Genomic DNA, 19,742 nt, shown 5'->3' on the forward strand with positions numbered 1-19,742 from the left:
ATACAAGTATAATGAAAGCCTGGAAAGTAATACACATTGTGGCTGGATCTAGTTTATGACTTCTTTAGCTTCACAATATATGAATATATGAAGCGTTATATGTGTTGGGTACATGATTTAGTCTTTTATTGTGCTCTGATATCAATAATTACAGTTGCTATGATACCATTAACTACAGTTGTTGCTTATTGTTGATGTTGCAGGAAGAGTATGTCCAAGAAGGAATCCGATGGACTCCTATAGAATATTTTAACAACAAAATAGTGTGTGACCTCATTGAGAATAAAGTGGTAAGTATAAAGAGGTTGGATGAACAATTTAGAAGCCCTTTACGTGAGCAACTTCTATTTTGATGCTAGATATCCTATAATGAATGTGTTTGTTCTGCTTTTACGTCTACTTTCAGAACCCACCAGGTGTTATGAGTATTTTGGATGATGTGTGTGCCACAATGCACGCTGTAGGAGAAGGGGCAGATCAAACTCTTCTACAGAAACTAAAGATGGCTGTGGGGACTCATGAACACTTTAACAGCTGGAACCAAGGTTTTATCATTCATCATTATGCTGGAAAGGTATGTTCTCAAAAGCCAAACTTACTAGTAGCTTATAAGGCTATCTTGGCAGAACGGGGTAACTGACATATATCAGAAGTAAAGGGAATAGGGAACCCCTTTAGATTAGTTTGATACAAGGAGTTTGCCCATGAAAGAAAGTTCTCACATTTTAATCCCCTAGTGATGCTTATACATTAAATAACCCTCTTACTTTACAGTTATATTGCTGTTTTAGCTCCTATATCTCAGGGATGGTCAGTGTACGATTCCAGAATGTGAGCATGGACTCTCTAAGCAGACACTTCATGATTCCTCTGTGCTACAAGATGCTATGTGCTGACAATGTGCTTAGATTATCAGGGTACAGGTTTATCTACACTTTCATTTACATTCTGAACGTTCTACCAGTATCTGACACATAGAAAAAGAGAAATGAGACCGATCAGATATGATGAGATCCATGAGTTGGATACAAAACACAATGACAATCTCAGCTCTGCTCCCTCACCTAATCAATAAAACTCAGTCAGCTCTGGTATAAAGACTTGTAGCTTGTAGAGCAAGTCTCTGAACGCTGCCCTTAACGCTCTCCATAAAGTGATGGAGTACTCCCCAACAAAGCATGGAGGGACAGGAAATATACATGCAAATCTTTAAGCATCATGCATATGAACACATGCATTTTGTGGGCCTGTAAGCAACAGTCCCCGTTCTGTTGCTTGAGGGCTGTCTGGCATCGGCACACATCCCCTACCGAAGCCTATAGGAAGTCACTGCCCTATTCTCAAAGATGGGCCAGAATAGGACACAGACCATCTTTTTCTTGCAGGCAGTTAGCACGTTCCCAGCTCAGTGTTATAATGTGCATCAAGGTACATGTACCGCAAATAAAATGTGCCGAATAGAAGTCAATTGGGCAGTGTGTTATCTGCTGTTTGTGTGGTTGACTCATGGCTATAGCATACGTTGTGTGTGTGTGTGTGTGGTCTCATCTCTGTGCATAATAGTACTGTCCTGCCTTTTCTTGGCTTTCTAGAACATAAAGAGCTTTGATTTAAAAGCCTCACTTAGATGACCATATTTCAAGACTTTGCATGTTGGGGCTTCTTGAGAACAGATTCCGGAAACACTGACACTTTGCTTGTACAGTCTTGGTAGTTTGGTACAGTATATCCCCTATAAAACTCGATAGGTTTCCAGAAGTGTAACTTTTATGACAAAACTAATTCTGTCAAACACAAATTCAATTAATCTACAATGAATCTGTATAAATTCTGCTCAGAGCACAGGTCAATTTTTTTGCAAAGTTTTCATTTTTTGCTGTTGACACTAAGCTTTTTGTGAAAGTGGCTTTATGTTTATTTAATACTCCCTGTGTGTAATGCATTTAGTTTAATTGCCTAAGAATGTGCTGACAGACGCTCACACGTTACTCTGCCCGCTCCTTGTAATAATCGTGTTGTGGTTAACACATTAAAACCGGAAAGCGGCTTTAATTTTATCAGCAGAAAGGACTTAAGTGAAATAAGAAATCAAAGAAATCTGTAAATTTAATTAGAGCCGGGATAGAAATACAACACCAGAATACTGAGCAAATATTCAAAAGTGGAACACTAACAGCATGCAGAGCTGGACTGTCTAGGAATAGTCGCTGGCTTATCCAATAGATGCTACTATATCCAGTAGCAGTGTATACATTTAGCCCCATAGGCTTTTGTTTGCACTGTTTGGTTGATTTGGTTAGATGAATATTCGCAGTGTCCTTCGCCATTGCAGGGCATCTTCAATTGATGGTAAAGAATTTGCAACTTCTAGATGGGTATTCATCAAAAACATTAGGCATGGCCTGGCACCTTGCCCTGTCAAGACAAAATTTTGCCAAGACCTGAAGGGTCTCAAAAATTAGCCGCCCTCCTGGTTTGTCCTGGGGGGCCGGGTCCTACAGGTCTCAGACCTTCAGGAAGGATGCCACCTAGTGGACACTCCATGGGATCTGATTCATCTTTGGGAGGGCACCACATCCCCCTTCCCCCAGTAAGGGCTATAGGAAGCTACTTTTTGAGTGTCTTCCAGTCTTCTTATAAATTCTACCACAATCGGGTCAAAGTGACTGGCAGTGCCGGAAAGAGCTTCAGGTGGATGGTCAGGATGGAGGAAGACTTGTAACTTTTTTTACCAAAAATCGAATATTTCATGAAATCAGGATAACATTCAACTTCCAGTCCTAATCTTTGAATCTCAAGGAATGCTGACATGTCAACACTGGTGTCTAATAACCTGTGAAGTTAAAAATATACCCATGCAAATTATCCTTCTTGAAAAAATATACCTTTGTACAGCAAACAACAAGGTATTTACAGTTGTGTTGTTTACTTAAGTTGTTGTGATCTAGGAAATTATATAGTCACATTGAGTGACCTCTGCCATTTGTCACCTTAGTATTAGTTTTTACATTATTTGAGGCCTTCCAGGGTAGTGAAGAGATTGTCAACCATACAATGTTAGGAAGTTGGAGAAGGTTCCTCACTATTGTTCATGTAGAACAATAGTGTGTTACTCCTTTCATTGCCACCTGCATCCTCCAGAGTCCTACAAAAATCAGGAGAAAAAGAACTGCCATAAGTGGTAATATACTGCGGGAAGCAGTTGTGAAATTATTTGTAAAACTGTCTGTGGGGCAGGATTCCCAATAGAAGAGCATTTACTATGAATTAAGAATTCACAAAGTGCTGATTACCGGTGTAATTGGTTCCCAATTTTTATTCAATTTACAGGTGTCTTATGATATGGATGGATTCTGTGAGCGTAACCGTGATGTTCTATTTACAGATCTAATTGAACTTATGCAAAGCAGCCAGTTGTAAGTATTCTGCATAAAATCTTTGCCTGTAGAGTATTTTTGCTTTATATCCTCACTATTTTGACACCTCTTAGAGCATTGTAACATTACATGGCCATTACAATACATAGTTGATCAATAATTGACCTGGCAGATGCTGGAAGTAATTCAAGTGAATAGGGCAAATCTTCAAACCGGCCGGATGTCACTGGCCTACAAAGAGAAGGCACCACGCTCATATACAGCCTCGGCTGTTTCACACTGATGATCAGCGATCTAATATTGCTCACTGGTAATAGAGGTATTATCTTTTATTAAAATACTATGAAATACTATTATTAAGATTGGTTAGCAGTGCCCAAAACGGCAGAGTTCAGGATTTTTTTTTTATTTTGTGAAATCTAAAATTAAAGAATATTGGGGGGGGGGGGGTGTAAGCTTTTACTCAAAAATATTTTTTAAATAATAACTTCTGATGTCAGATTCCATTAACTCACTAGCAGCAGAGTTATTAGATTCATTTGTGAACTTTGACCATAGTTCTTGCTGCTTAGGATATTGCAAATGATGCTTCTTTTTGTCTATATAAAAACCTACCGGGCCAATGAAAAATGTATTTGTTCACTGCTAGCTTTGTGGGTGTTTACACAATAAGTGATGGTGAAGAGCTCTTCAGATGTGTTCACATAGCACATGTAGTAAGGGTGATGAGTACAGATATGCAGATGTGCTCTATTGACAGTGATACTTATACCTATACCTATACCGGTGTGCACCATTGATACTCTTAATGATGGTAATGGGTATTTCTACAGCCGTGCTAAAATGTTCCTAGTAATGATAGCGAGTACAAAATTGACACTTGTAGTGATGGTGATGGCTACTTATACAGTTGTGCTTTTTGACAATAGTAGTAATGAGTACTTCCCATTGGTAGTACTGATTGACAATTGCAGTGTTGGTTACATATACTGGTGTGTTCCATTGACACAAGCAGTGATGATATACAGAGGTGAGTACATAAACATTTGTGCTACATAAGATATTGTAGTGATTACGTATACTCCTCAATATCCTGTATAAGAATTAGGTACACATACATATGTGCTCCATACACCTTAGTAGTGATGCTGCCTCATCATTTTACTAATCATTTTATTATAAACCACTTGAACAGCCTCTTCTCATCTTTTTATTTAAAAATAAACCCCTCCAAAGCCTTCTATTGGGGATTCTTTTGAAAATTAGTTTTATTTTCTTGTACCAAGGATTTCTTGACTTCCATGAAGTACGTTGTTGTTGATATTTGAGCAGCTATTGCATGACCAGTTCTTTCCTCCTGAATTGTACATAAAACCACAATCGAGAAAGAAAAAAATAGCAATTGTGGTCTACAAATAGTCTGAGTGGTTATTTTTCCCAACAAAGCCATAGAAATATGACAGTGTTTTGACAAACTAGAGCCAGAAATGAAAGGAATACTGGGTAAAAGCTGTCTAAAACCTCAGGTTTTCCCACAAGCTAATCTTTGATGACAGTGCCCAGCTGTTATTTATGTCTACGTAAAGTTGAAATTTGCCATGGTTTGGACTTCCTGAGGGTAGAGTCCCCTCATACTTTGAACACGGAGGAGAGCTGGTGGGGGAGAGGATAAGATTTTAAGTTACTATTTTCTTGTGGTTCTGGTCCAAGAGCCTGTATTTTATCAAATACTATAATAATATCTGGGATGTTTCATTATAGTTGACCTTTTTATTATAATACTGAAGCTGGGTCTGCAAGTTTACTGTGTGGATATATAATACCACATTTGGCCCTTATCCTATCCATGAATAATTCTACAGCAAAATGCTAACTAAGGATGAGCAAACTCATTAAAAACCAGATCTGAACCCACCCAAGTGGCTACAATCGGTTATGTGCTTGCACCTCCAGTAGCTGCAGGGATTTAAATGCTGCTTGGCAACTTCTAGTGAATCTAGTGAGTCCTGGGAACCGGAACTTGAAAGGTTTGTCACAAGCCTAAAATTTGCAGTTTGGATCTGCTCAGCAATTGTAATAACTTGTGCATTCATCCAGGTGTGACTCCTACTGGATACAAAGCCTTATCTAGAATACATCTTGTATCACCATGACTTGAGTGATTGACTTTATTGACTGACTTGAGTTATTTTTTTTAAAAAAAATGTTGTGTGGTAGAAGTTCAGTTTGAATTTATATGTGGTTTTTACAAATGAAATGACTTTAATCATACAGTTTATTACTATTTTTATTATACTTGCATTTTTTAGACCCTTCATTAAAGCTTTATTCCCGGAAAATCTTCAAGCAGAAAAGAAGGGTCGTCCTACTACAGCAAGCAGTAAAATTAAGGTAACTTTATAAAAGTACATACATGTGTGAGACTGTAAGAGTTATTTCTTGGCAGGATGAACAATACCTAGGTACCAAGAAAGAAATACTGTATAAATCTTTTATGGCCAACTTTATTATAGGTTGTTCTCAAGTAATGCTGACCACTAAGAATTTTTCATTATACATCTGTTTATTCTTAAAGAAACAAGCAAATGACTTGGTGAACACCTTGATGAAATGTACCCCACATTATATCCGCTGCATCAAGCCTAATGAAACCAAGAAACCCAGAGACTGGGAGGAGAGTAGGTATGGAACCTCATCAAAACCTGACAAAAATAATGTATAATTTTTTTCTATCTCTTTTCATCTTCTAAATAATATAAAAAAAGAACTTTGTTCTAAACTATATGAAAATGAAGTTCATTGTTGATGTGTTGTGACTGAGTTTTCCCGCTTCACATGGCAGTTTGTCATCATGCTAGAATTTAACATGTCTATATGGTATGCTTGAGAACCTTTTGTGTGTTTACGTTATTTTGACCTTTCCAAACTATTCTTATCCATGTCTATGATTTTTCCAAAGGGTGAAACATCAAGTAGAATATTTGGGTCTGAAAGAAAACATCCGTGTACGCCGAGCAGGATATGCCTACAGGAGGGTGTTTAAGAAATTCCTGCAGAGGTGAGGATAGCATTGCTCTGTTGTATGTTACATACAAGCTGGGGAAGTCTGGCATACCTGTTTGTTTGCATCACATAAGAACTATACTAGAGTTCCAAATGATTTTGCATGCCCATATATTATCTCATAGTTTTTGAGATAATTTCTGAAAACTGTGCATATTCAACTTCTTTCTGGCAATGTCTTTTCAAGTAAGGAAAAAACCTCAACTCCTAAGTAGAAATGCTGAACTAAGAGAAAGGTAAAAGGAAACTGAGAATCTCCTGACAGCGGTAAAGCATTTGCTTTGATGTTTTATGATTTACCCTCATGGGATAGCTATTTTTTATCTGTTTTTGTATTTACATAAAATCAGCAACTTCTTTTACTGTAAATACATGTCTCCTCCCTCGCCCATTAGTCCCTTCTTGGAAGTCAACCAAATAAAAACACTGAGGGTAAAGTGTGATTACAATTTGTCTTTGACTTGGTTGTTTATGTTTATCTGAATTCATCAAGTAAATCTATGTTGTATTTGTTTCTTTGTTTTTATGGTTTGTGGCATAATATTGCTTTTTCTGCATTTGTCGCAAAATGTTTTTGTTTTTGTTTTTTGTGCACATATCCCTCTGAAGAGCAATTGTCTTGATAAATTTAGTAGTGTTTTTTGTCCTATTTCTATGCCAGAGGGTTACTGGAGTCATTTTGTGCCAAAACATGTGACTTAACAAAAGGTCGCAAAACATGAATGCAGTCTCGCATGAAATATGGATTTGGAGAAAACCAGATCTATGTCAAAACCACTTTGATATGGTCTATTTTATTTGTTGCAATGAATACGCGCAAAAACAGAGTAAAAACCCACTTGCGCCAAAACATTGCCAAACATAGACAAAAATACTAATGATAAATTTCCCCACTGTGTTTGCTGCGTACCAGGGATCTGAAATATTCCACTTGCTGCAGCACCATTGGCATATGATCTGTATTTGTCACCTGTTCCATCATTGCTTACTTTTTTAAAATTGCAATATTGAAAGGGGAACTGAGCCAAAATGAAAAATGTTCTCATTATACTTAAAAGCATGTATAATCGTTCGCCGCACCCCTGTCTGCTATGCAGTCAATATTATTGTTGTTCTATGCATTAGGGAGTGGACAGTTTATCCTTCCACCTTACCAGACAGGAATGGGGTTTTCTTACATATGACTTCTCTTTAACTTAAAGAGGTATCGAGCTCGATCCATCCAACTATAATGAGGACAAGGTGACATCTATTAATAAAACGGCCTCCTCCATACTCCAGTTTAGTGGAGAGGTAAAGCAGGGGTAGGAACTGCACCTATCATGCATTTATGGCCCATGCTTTGGTTTTTCCATATGGATGATATTTAAAGATTATCCTTTGACATTTCAATAGCCGTATTTTTCTTGTGGTGAGGTCAGAGCCATGCAATTCCTAGAACCAGGGGTTTTACTCTGTATTAGACTATTCATCTTGGTTGAGCACCACTGTGAATCAGGATAATCCCCAAAAGCCTGCATCCCCTCTCCACAGAAGGATTGCTGATATCAGTAGTGCCAGTGCTTTATCTGTTTGATCAATTTTCTATAGAGGAATTAAATAATACCTATTGTTTCTATCATTTTGACAAGAAGTTTTAAAAATGACCATGAGGGGAGAAAAGGGAAGCAGTAGGTGCCTCATAATATACTTGTAGGGGCTAGTAAGGTTCTGGTGAGGTGTCTCACCCTAATGCAGGGACTGTTAGGTTAGTTGATAATGAAAAATATAGAGCCTACAGTAAGGAACTACCAGATGCAAACTGTGTATGATCTAGTAGATGTGTAGAAAAAAAGCTTTATTAGTTAGGTGCTACGTTTTTACGCTCCAAAATAGCATCTCCATCATACTCAATTCTTGTGTTGAAACGATAGCCCTAAGACACAGAGCTTTTTTCTTCACATTTACTAGATCATATACATGAACCTCTGGTTCTCTACTACAAGGCCCTATTTTATTTAAACTCGGCTATGCATTTTTTTAAACTCAGTGGCCCACATTTACTGATACTAAGTGTAGTTTGGCTAACTATCGTGCAACAGATTCATGGAGACTGTAGCACGGTCTTTATGAATTTGGTGCACGCTACGGGTGCCCAAAGTGCATGAACTGAGTGCAGTACCTTTTTTCGGATTCACGCAGTTTAAGTGGCGTAAAACACAATGGGGGGAATTCATCATTGTCTTTTTTTTGTCTATATTTGGCGTTGTTTTGGCGCAATTGTAGTACAAATGCATAACTTTGCGCCAAATTCATGATTTGCATTGACTAGTTTTCACAATATGAATGAATTCATCATTTTTTGATTTGGCGCATATGTCCATTTAGGCGCAAAATTATGCCAGTCCCCACCCTAATCTATGTTGCGACTTTTTTGATTTTTTTTTTTCCGACTTTTCATGCAGTCACAACAACCGTCACAACAGTCGCAAACAACCCACGGAACGTAAGCTGATTTACCAAGGGCCAAAGCCACTTTGGAGTTTTGCTGCAGCCAGATTCATGAAAGACATCATTAGACTGGCTGACTGCGACAGTTCTATGTCTAATTCTCCCCCATTATGTTTCAAAATAAATGTGGCGGCTGGTACAAATGAGCACCAGAACGCCCTTTCTGTGCTAAGTATTGTGTCTCGACATGCATAGTGCAGCCGCGACACAATACCAGCACAAACACTTTGTAAACGTTTATGTACTCTCTGCTCCAGAATTCTGGCACATACTGCATAATAAATGTGGGCCAGTGTATCTTTCGAGGCTTGCACAAGTTGACTTTATTTACGTAGTATTCGTCATTATGCTTACGATGTATTGAAAGGATAAAAAATTGAAGCGTAATTGTGTCTGGCAAATGAAAACATATCTATTTGTAGTTTTGGCAAGTTTAGCCTCAGCACGTAGCTGTAATTCAGGTTTAGTGTGTAACCCTTTGATTCAGTGACATCATTCGTGTCCTATGAGGTGTAATAAAATGAGTAGGTTGTGTAGAGAACCCGGAGGACTGGAAATGTGTGTTTCTCTATTTGCTGTTATTTTCTTCTGACAGCTTCCTGGCAGCACAGAGTAACCGGAGATGTGAATAGGCATTTCTGTGTAGTATTTTTTATTTGCATGAAAAGACCATAGTGAATGACTTCAGTGTTCAGTGTAGTCTTTGGAAATATTAATATCAAACTGTAATCTTTCTATCCTGGAACAGTCTAGAAACATGAAAAATAATCACTTCTCCTACTTTCAAAGTTCTATTACATTATTTTGTTACAATAGGTGATGGCAGATTTCAGGTTTTTTTTACAGGGTTCTGGATGGATAAAGATGGTCTATGTATCCAGCAGGATTTGCTATACTTTTAAACAACTTCTGATAGAGATCGGGTTATGGCAGTGAGTGAATAGATTCTACAGAAAAGAAGACCTTTTAGTGGAATGATGTTATAGTATTTTGGTCAGTTCTCTATGGAGGGCGTATTATCCCTATCGAAATTAGATAAGCAGGTCAATAGTTCTGCCAGTGACCTCAATGTTAATGCATGTATGATAGAGGAGGTTTTACTGATCAATCAGAACATGCTTAGTGATCATACAAGAGGGGTTTTGTCTATAGTCTGTATACAAAAGTGTGATTTGCCCTAGGGTTTTACAAGAGGAAGAGCTATAGGCACCATATATGATGAGATATGCCTATATTTGGTGTTGTTTTATGTATCTGTGTGTTAGTCATGTTTTGTTCTCACAAACTTCTCTATTCCATTTATTTTTTAGTGTGACTATGTAATTATATAATTTATTATATGTAGTGGGTCATCTGACACCATATAGCCTTTTCTCAGTTAGTTGTCTGATTACACCTGTATCCTGAATTGTTCTTCCTCTGACTGTAAAATACCTACTTAAAGGGATATTCTGGTTATTCCGTGAAAGCATTCCTATGTGTAAATGTCTCTACCTGCTTTCACATAACCACTTTTTCATCTACTTTAGTTCCATATGAGCTTTTATCAGTCTGAGGAGATAAGATTTCACGTGAGTCTCACGTGGCGCCAACACTGCTATCATGTGAGGGTTTTTCTTACTACATTCCACCTCGTCCGATTCACACTAGATACCCACCTTCTGTTAGACAGAGAAGGAGAGCATTGCGCATATTTGACCAGGCCCTACAAGAAACAATGAGTTGAAACTAAGGAAAACGGAGAGGAAATGTTGGGCAGTGTGGCCTACAAAGGTGACATTTTGGAAGAGAACTGGTAATAACACTACATTAAGGACAAACTTGAATACAGAAATTGCACAACATAGCTTTCGCTTCATGAGACCAGAATATCCCTTAGCACTTATTTCATCAAGTGTAAGATGATACCGTTGCAGAACATGTTTTTGTTACGAATTCAGTGTGGAAATCGACTACTACATACAATACCTCACCTCCTTCCTTAATGCCTCATACTCCATCTGCAGTATACTTTATACCTGAATTGGTCTCTGGCTAATTAAGCATAATCAATAAATAACATGCGCCCATATCTTTTGCTCCATTTGTCTAGATTGAAAGCTGGTCACAGGATACATGACTCCCCATGGCCCTTTTTCTTTATAAACTTTCAGGTGTTGTCTACTTTGCACCTCATTGTAAACAAGTATCCTGCTGTCTACATGCTCTCGAATAACATTGGCTCATAAATTACGCTGATTTGCTAAAAGCCTACAGTGGGGGTTTAGATTTCCCTCTCTGTACAGACTGTCAATTTAGCGTAACCTTTAGGAAGCAACAGTGCGTAAACTGTGCCTTCTAGAGGGTTTCTGGAGCATTATCATGAGACGCATTGGTCATCAGTATCAGATCAGTCGGCGTTGTGACAATCTGAGACCGGCATAAAGCTTAAAGGGGTTGTCCGCTTTCAGCAAATAATTTATATTGTTTGTGTAAGGCTACATTCACACTGCCGCATGGGGGATTTATATACGGCTGATATACGTCCCCCATAGATGGCAATGGGTGCATGACGCCCTATGGGAGAAGTATGGTGCGGCACCGTACCACTCCGTACCCTGTGAAAAGATAGTACATGTCCTATCTTTTCACGGCATATGGCACCGTGCACCATATATCCCTATGGAGAGGGGCGGGGCTGAGCAGCGCTCACCTCCTACTCCTCTCCTCGCACGCTGCCGTTGTCCGCTGTGCTTCACGGTTTTCTAGATCTCTGCTTGCTGTCCTTCTATAGAAAGCTTCTCTGTTTACTTCCAGTGGATAGAAATGATGTGTGTTTATAGAGACATTGGGGGAGATTTATCAAAAGTATCTTAGAACACAACTGTTCTAGTTGCCCATGGAAACCAATCAGGGCTCAGCTTTATCTTCCCACACCTGTTTATAGTAAAGCTGAGCTCTGATTGGTTGCCATGGGCGACTAGAACAGTTCTGCTCTCAGACACTTTTGATAAATCTCCCCCATGAACTGAAAGTTTTCTAGATCTATAACAATTAATGTTCTTTCAAAGACATTTTGCTTACTTCTGAAGTCCTCATTTGTGGTGCAACTCACTTTTTAAGAGGCAGATGGAGACTCTGACTCAGACATAGGCATGTCACCTCTTGGCTGTGACTGAGATTGGAGAAGAGCTACATTTTTTACCATGACAAAGTACATTAGTAATGAGGAAGTTTAGTGAAGATTATATCTGTGTGAGGTATTGTAATGATTATAACAATGATGTGTCAATGCACATGAATATATATATAGGTTTGGACAAATGCCATACATATTTGTAAATGTGTGTGTGTCCATTTGTGATATTTTGCCTATTCTCCATTGTATGATGTCCTAGACAAAGCTCCCTCCAAACTGGCAATTATATATTTTGTGCAATATCTTCTTCTCTACAATTAGTATATCATTATACCTTTTATATTTGAACCCACCTATTAATTAAGAATGTCTTTTCTGCTTTGTGTTGGGAGGCTGAAATAGAAAGATTACACATTTGTCAGGAATATATGTCACTTAAAGAATTCTAAAATATTCATGGCACATTGTTTCTGTCAGTCTATGATGATTTTCAATTAAGATTCTCTACAAGCCTTTACCATAAGTTCATTAATTGATACTTAGAAGAATCCCAGGAAATGGATGTACTACGGACCGGCGCTATAGTATTATAATTGCATACAGCTCAAGACGTTGTAAAGAAGTAAAATAGTTTCTTTTATTCTTAAAAACTTTGCAAACTCTGCGACGCGTTTCTGCTCCGGACTGGAGCCTTCGTCAGGCATAACATAATATCAAACAAACAGTCAGTTAAATACATTACCGTATTACCGGGATTCCGGAAGTAATTGGGTTCCGGTCACATGATGCTATTCAGTCCGGTTACGGGACTGCTCTCGGGAAATACAATTGATTCAATAAAAAATACTTTTTTCAATAGAAATGATACCTATGTTAAAATGACCTTTTTCAAATGTGATATACATTGTAAAATTTCTATAGACTTATGATAGTCATGTTTTGAAAGAAGAAGGAGGAGGGGATTTGATTGAATGGCTTAAAAAAAAAACCTCTTACCGGCGTCTCGATCTGAACTACGGATCGCCGGAGGGGACATAAAAAAGGCGTTCTACCTTCGTCGGAGAGAACGTACTGAAATAGGTGTCATACGTCGATGGATCCTAGGGCCACACGGAGGTGAGTGATGTTGCAATCTATTTGTGTTAGACAGATTCTATCACCTCGTTCAGGCCGTTGGGGACTAAAGTATTCAACTTGAAAATCCAGAAGGATTCTCTCCGATTTAGGGTCTTCAAGCGATTGGTATTCTTTGCATGAATTTGTTCTATCGGGGTTATTTTAATACAATTAAAATCGCCTTTGTGTTCTAAAAAGATATGCTTAGATAGACTCTGTTTTAGAAAGCCTATTCTAGTTTTGTGTCGATGACCATTCAGTCTCATTCTAAGAGACTGGGTGGTCCGGCCAACATATTGTTTTCCGCATGAGCAGTCGACTAGGTAAATGACAAAGTTTGAAGAGCATGACATTTTGGTCTTGATTTTAAATTTTTCGTTGGTGGTTTTTGATATAAACGTAGTTGCCCCCTCTTTTATTGAGTCACAGCATAAGCACAATTTGTGTCTGCATTTTTCAACCCCCGATTTCCTATCATTCAAATCATTTGGGATGAGTTTGCCTGTTTTTAGTCTACTCGGGGCAACTATATTTTTAATGGTGGTGGCTTTTCTGAACGTTATAAGTGGCTGAACGGGAAGAACATCCTTCAGAATTGGATCTTTCTTCAAGATGTTCCAATATTTTTTAAGGGTTTCTCTGATTTTAATATTTCCCCTATCAAAGGTGGTAATAAAATTAAATGTTGGTCTATTCAGTTCCCCCTCTTTCAGACTGTTCCTGTTGCTGGGTAGCAGGCATTCTTTTTGCGTTTTTCTGGCATATTTTGAGAAGGCTTCATTTATAATTTTCTTAGGGTATTTTTTCTCCCTAAATCTCCTTTTCAGGATCTTTGCTTGTGTCTTATAGTCTTCCTGGTTTGTGCAGTTTTTCCTAATTCGATGGAATTGGCTAAAGGGTACATTTTTTAGCCACTTAGAATAGTGTGCACTTGTAAATTCTAAAAAACTGTTACTATCTACACTCTTGAAATGTGTAGTAGTCACAATCCTATTGCCAATCGCTTCCAGTTCTAAATCAAGGAAGACTATCTTATCACGACTGAGGTTACTGGTGAACTTAAGACCCCAGTCGTTTTGGTTAAGTCTATCTACAAATTTGATAGCCTCCTCTTCATTTCCCTGCCAGATACAGAATAGGTCGTCGATATATCGTCTATAATAGACAATATTTTGTGACCAATGATCAGTGTTGTAGATGAATAGGGACTCAAAGCGCCCCATAAATAAATTAGCGTAACTTGGAGCAGCCCGAGTCCCCATGGCCGTACCCCGTATCTGGTGGTAGACCTGATCCTGAAAGTCAAATACGTTATGTTTGAGGACAAATTCAAGACCTTTGTAAAGAAAGTCAATTTGTTGTACTGGTAAACTGGTGTTATGTGTAAGGAACCAATGGATTGACTGAAGCCCTAGGTCGTGTTTAATGTTGGAGTATAAGGACGATATGTCTAAAGTTAAGAACATATAATTTTCTTTCCATTCGACCCGGTCAAGCTCTATGATTAGACTACTAGAGTCACGTAAATAAGAAGGGAGTTGTACTACTAGGGGTTGCAGATATAGATCAACATAGTGGGAAAGTTTGCCTGGCAAAGAGCCGATCCCAGAGATTATTGGGCGGCCTGGGGGATGTTCTTGATCCTTGTGGATCTTTGGCAAATGGTAAAAAACCGACAAGGGTGGATGCAAAACTGTGAGAAAACCTTTTTCTTTCTTATTCAAAATTTTATCCTCAAATGCATTTTTAATCATCTCATTGTATTCTTTTAGATATATGGGGGTTGGATCTTTCTTAATGGGTTTATAATAAAGGGTGTCACCAAGGATATTATGGGCTTCCTTAATGTAGTCATCCCTATCTTGAATAACTACTCCTCCCCCTTTGTCTGCTGAACGAATCACTATTTTGAGGTTGGAGCTTAGATCTTTCAGGGCTCTGAATTCGCCCTCTGTTATATTATTACCTGAGCTCTGCGAGGCTTTAATGTTTCTAAAATCGTCAGACACTAATGAAAGAAAGGTTTCAATATAATGACCTCTCTGCGGTAGAGGATTAAAGTTGGATTTTTTACTGATTTTTTGATGGAGGTATGGGTCCAAATCAATTGTTGTATCCTCTATTTTTTCTATTTTTTCTCCCCCCTGTTTTCTGTCTTTGATCAGAAAATATCTTTGTTGAGTGAGTTTTTTTATAAACATATTGAGGTCAACAAATAATTGGAAATCATCCGTGGTCTTAGTTGGACAGAGGTTTAACCCTCTTGATAACACTGATTTTTCATCATGTGTGAGGATATGACTGGACAAATTGAAAATTTTTACCATATTGGTGTTTTTGTCTGTTGTTCTCGGGGGGTTCTTTTCTATTTCTAAGGCTATACTTCTGGGTGGGTTCTCTTCCCCTTTCCCTTTCTTCTTTTTTCGCAAACAGCCTCTCCCTCCTCTGCAACCTCTGGTTCTCTTTTTCTTTTGATGGTTGTGGGGCTTGGTGTATCCAATGGGATGAAATATTTTAAAATTCTGTTCTGGAGGAGTGTGTGTTTGGTCTGTTTCGTGGTCGGCGTGATCGGGGGTACTGGGGTAAGACAAATGCTGGGATCCAAAGGTAATTGTAAAGGGGTGCTTGGTCGAGTGGGACCTAACTCTAAAAAAGAGCTGTTGCTGGTAGGAGATATAGTCTCTGAGATGGATGGTAGCTCTTCTGTATAAATCGAGCCTAGTTTATTATTAGTATTGATTGATGATTGCTCATTTTCATGTATTGTGAGCCATGATAGATTATTTAGTGCTAAGGGGTCTGCGATAGTCTCAGAGGTGGGTGGTATCTCATTGGTATTCCTAGCATTTGGTCTCGATGTACTCTTGGTTTGGGGTAATGAACTATTTGTGTGTATAATTTTTTTGGGGGTTTCTTTATGAGGAACATTATGGGGCCTTATAGCGTGTGAGGTCCTATTGGTGTTGTGAAAGGTTCTCCCCCCCGTTTTAGTGTAACTCGATTGATTGTTGGTTCGATTGTCCCTATAGTGTGGCTGCTCATCAGTCGTAGATAATTGATTCCTTGGATAAAATTGATGATGAGCCCGATGTTTTCGCGTATAGGTAAGAGCCCTATCTTTAGAGTTGTTACCATTAGGGGCCACTCTATTTCTATCGGGGATGTGACTCCTATCTGGTGGGGGGATGTGGAGACTATTTAATCTATCATGGCTCACAATACATGAAAATGAGCAATCATCAATCAATACTAATAATAAACTAGGCTCGATTTATACAGAAGAGCTACCATCCATCTCAGAGACTATATCTCCTACCAGCAACAGCTCTTTTTTAGAGTTAGGTCCCACTCGACCAAGCACCCCTTTACAATTACCTTTGGATCCCAGCATTTGTCTTACCCCAGTACCCCCGATCACGCCGACCACGAAACAGACCAAACACACACTCCTCCAGAACAGAATTTTAAAATATTTCATCCCATTGGATACACCAAGCCCCACAACCATCAAAAGAAAAAGAGAACCAGAGGTTGCAGAGGAGGGAGAGGCTGTTTGCGAAAAAAGAAGAAAGGGAAAGGGGAAGAGAACCCACCCAGAAGTATAGCCTTAGAAATAGAAAAGAACCCCCCGAGAACAACAGACAAAAACACCAATATGGTAAAAATTTTCAATTTGTCCAGTCATATCCTCACACATGATGAAAAATCAGTGTTATCAAGAGGGTTAAACTTCTGTCCAACTAAGACCACGGATGATTTCCAATTATTTGTTGACCTCAATATGTTTATAAAAAAACTCACTCAACAAAGATATTTTCTGATCAAAGACAGAAAACAGGGGGGAGAAAAAATAGAAAAAATAGAGGATACAACAATTGATTTGGACCCATACCTCCATCAAAAAATCAGTAAAAAATCCAACTTTAATCCTCTACCGCAGAGAGGTCATTATATTGAAACCTTTCTTTCATTAGTGTCTGACGATTTTAGAAACATTAAAGCCTCGCAGAGCTCAGGTAATAATATAACAGAGGGCGAATTCAGAGCCCTGAAAGATCTAAGCTCCAACCTCAAAATAGTGATTCGTTCAGCAGACAAAGGGGGAGGAGTAGTTATTCAAGATAGGGATGACTACACTAAGGAAGCCCATAATATCCTTGGTGACACCCTTTATTATAAACCCATTAAGAAAGATCCAACCCCCATATATCTAAAAGAATACAATGAGATGATTAAAAATGCATTTGAGGAAAAAATTTTGAATAAGAAAGAAAAAGGTTTTCTCACAGTTTTGCATCCACCCTTGTCGGTTTTTTACCATTTGCCAAAGATCCACAAGGATCAAGAACATCCCCCAGGCCGCCCAATAATCTCTGGGATCGGCTCTTTGACCAGCAACCTTTCCCACTATGTTGATCTATATCTGCAACCCCTAGTAGTACAACTCCCTTCTTATTTACGTGACTCTAGTAGTCTAATCATAGAGCTTGACCGGGTCGAATGGAAAGAAAATTATATGTTCTTAACTTTAGACATATCGTCCTTATACTCCAACATTAAACACGACCTAGGGCTTCAGTCAATCCATTGGTTCCTTACACATAACACCAGTTTACCAGTACAACAAATTGACTTTCTTTACAAAGGTCTTGAATTTGTCCTCAAACATAACGTATTTGACTTTCAGGATCAGGTCTACCACCAGATACGGGGTACGGCCATGGGGACTCGGGCTGCTCCAAGTTACGCTAATTTATTTATGGGGCGCTTTGAGTCCCTATTCATCTACAACACTGATCATTGGTCACAAAATATTGTCTATTATAGACGATATATCGACGACCTATTCTGTATCTGGCAGGGAAATGAAGAGGAGGCTATCAAATTTGTAGATAGACTTAACCAAAACGACTGGGGTCTTAAGTTCACCAGTAACCTCAGTCGTGATAAGATAGTCTTCCTTGATTTAGAACTGGAAGCGATTGGCAATAGGATTGTGACTACTACACATTTCAAGAGTGTAGATAGTAACAGTTTTTTAGAATTTACAAGTGCACACTATTCTAAGTGGCTAAAAAATGTACCCTTTAGCCAATTCCATCGAATTAGGAAAAACTGCACAAACCAGGAAGACTATAAGACACAAGCAAAGATCCTGAAAAGGAGATTTAGGGAGAAAAAATACCCTAAGAAAATTATAAATGAAGCCTTCTCAAAATATGCCAGAAAAACGCAAAAAGAATGCCTGCTACCCAGCAACAGGAACAGTCTGAAAGAGGGGGAACTGAATAGACCAACATTTAATTTTATTACCACCTTTGATAGGGGAAATATTAAAATCAGAGAAACCCTTAAAAAATATTGGAACATCTTGAAGAAAGATCCAATTCTGAAGGATGTTCTTCCCGTTCAGCCACTTATAACGTTCAGAAAAGCCACCACCATTAAAAATATAGTTGCCCCGAGTAGACTAAAAACAGGCAAACTCATCCCAAATGATTTGAATGATAGGAAATCGGGGGTTGAAAAATGCAGACACAAATTGTGCTTATGCTGTGACTCAATAAAAGAGGGGGCAACTACGTTTATATCAAAAACCACCAACGAAAAATTTAAAATCAAGACCAAAATGTCATGCTCTTCAAACTTTGTCATTTACCTAGTCGACTGCTCATGCGGAAAACAATATGTTGGCCGGACCACCCAGTCTCTTAGAATGAGACTGAATGGTCATCGACACAAAACTAGAATAGGCTTTCTAAAACAGAGTCTATCTAAGCATATCTTTTTAGAACACAAAGGCGATTTTAATTGTATTAAAATAACCCCGATAGAACAAATTCATGCAAAGAATACCAATCGCTTGAAGACCCTAAATCGGAGAGAATCCTTCTGGATTTTCAAGTTGAATACTTTAGTCCCCAACGGCCTGAACGAGGTGATAGAATCTGTCTAACACAAATAGATTGCAACATCACTCACCTCCGTGTGGCCCTAGGATCCATCGACGTATGACACCTATTTCAGTACGTTCTCTCCGACGAAGGTAGAACGCCTTTTTTATGTCCCCTCCGGCGATCCGTAGTTCAGATCGAGACGCCGGTAAGAGGTTTTTTTTTTAAGCCATTCAATCAAATCCCCTCCTCCTTCTTCTTTCAAAACATGACTATCATAAGTCTATAGAAATTTTACAATGTATATCACATTTGAAAAAGGTCATTTTAACATAGGTATCATTTCTATTGAAAAAAGTATTTTTTATTGAATCAATTGTATTTCCCGAGAGCAGTCCCGTAACCGGACTGAATAGCATCATGTGACCGGAACCCAATTACTTCCGGAATCCCGGTAATACGGTAATGTATTTAACTGACTGTTTGTTTGATATTATGTTATGCCTGACGAAGGCTCCAGTCCGGAGCAGAAACGCGTCGCAGAGTTTGCAAAGTTTTTAAGAATAAAAGAAACTATTTTACTTCTTTACAACGTCTTGAGCTGTATGCAATTATAATACTATAGCGCCGGTCCGTAGTACATCCATTTCCTGGGATTCTTCTAAGTATCAATATTTGTACGCT

At 38.5% G+C, this 19,742-nt stretch overlaps 1 protein-coding gene across 1 annotated transcript in view; it reads left to right on the top strand.

The window, feature by feature from the left end:
• The window catches only part of MYO1E (myosin IE), a 117,193-nt gene that overhangs the window by 70,520 nt on the left and 26,931 nt on the right, over nucleotides 1-19,742 (top strand). The window contains exons 13-18 of the mRNA XM_072148099.1: nucleotides 204-290; nucleotides 407-574; nucleotides 3,331-3,416; nucleotides 5,687-5,768; nucleotides 5,953-6,059; nucleotides 6,337-6,435. Coding sequence (XP_072004200.1) covers nucleotides 204-290; nucleotides 407-574; nucleotides 3,331-3,416; nucleotides 5,687-5,768; nucleotides 5,953-6,059; nucleotides 6,337-6,435 — 629 coding nt within the window. The remainder of the gene's footprint in view (nucleotides 1-203; nucleotides 291-406; nucleotides 575-3,330; nucleotides 3,417-5,686; nucleotides 5,769-5,952; nucleotides 6,060-6,336; nucleotides 6,436-19,742) is intronic.

Source organism: Engystomops pustulosus, chromosome 4, assembly GCF_040894005.1.
Source record: "Engystomops pustulosus chromosome 4, aEngPut4.maternal, whole genome shotgun sequence".
NCBI classification, from domain to species: domain Eukaryota; kingdom Metazoa; phylum Chordata; class Amphibia; order Anura; family Leptodactylidae; genus Engystomops; species Engystomops pustulosus.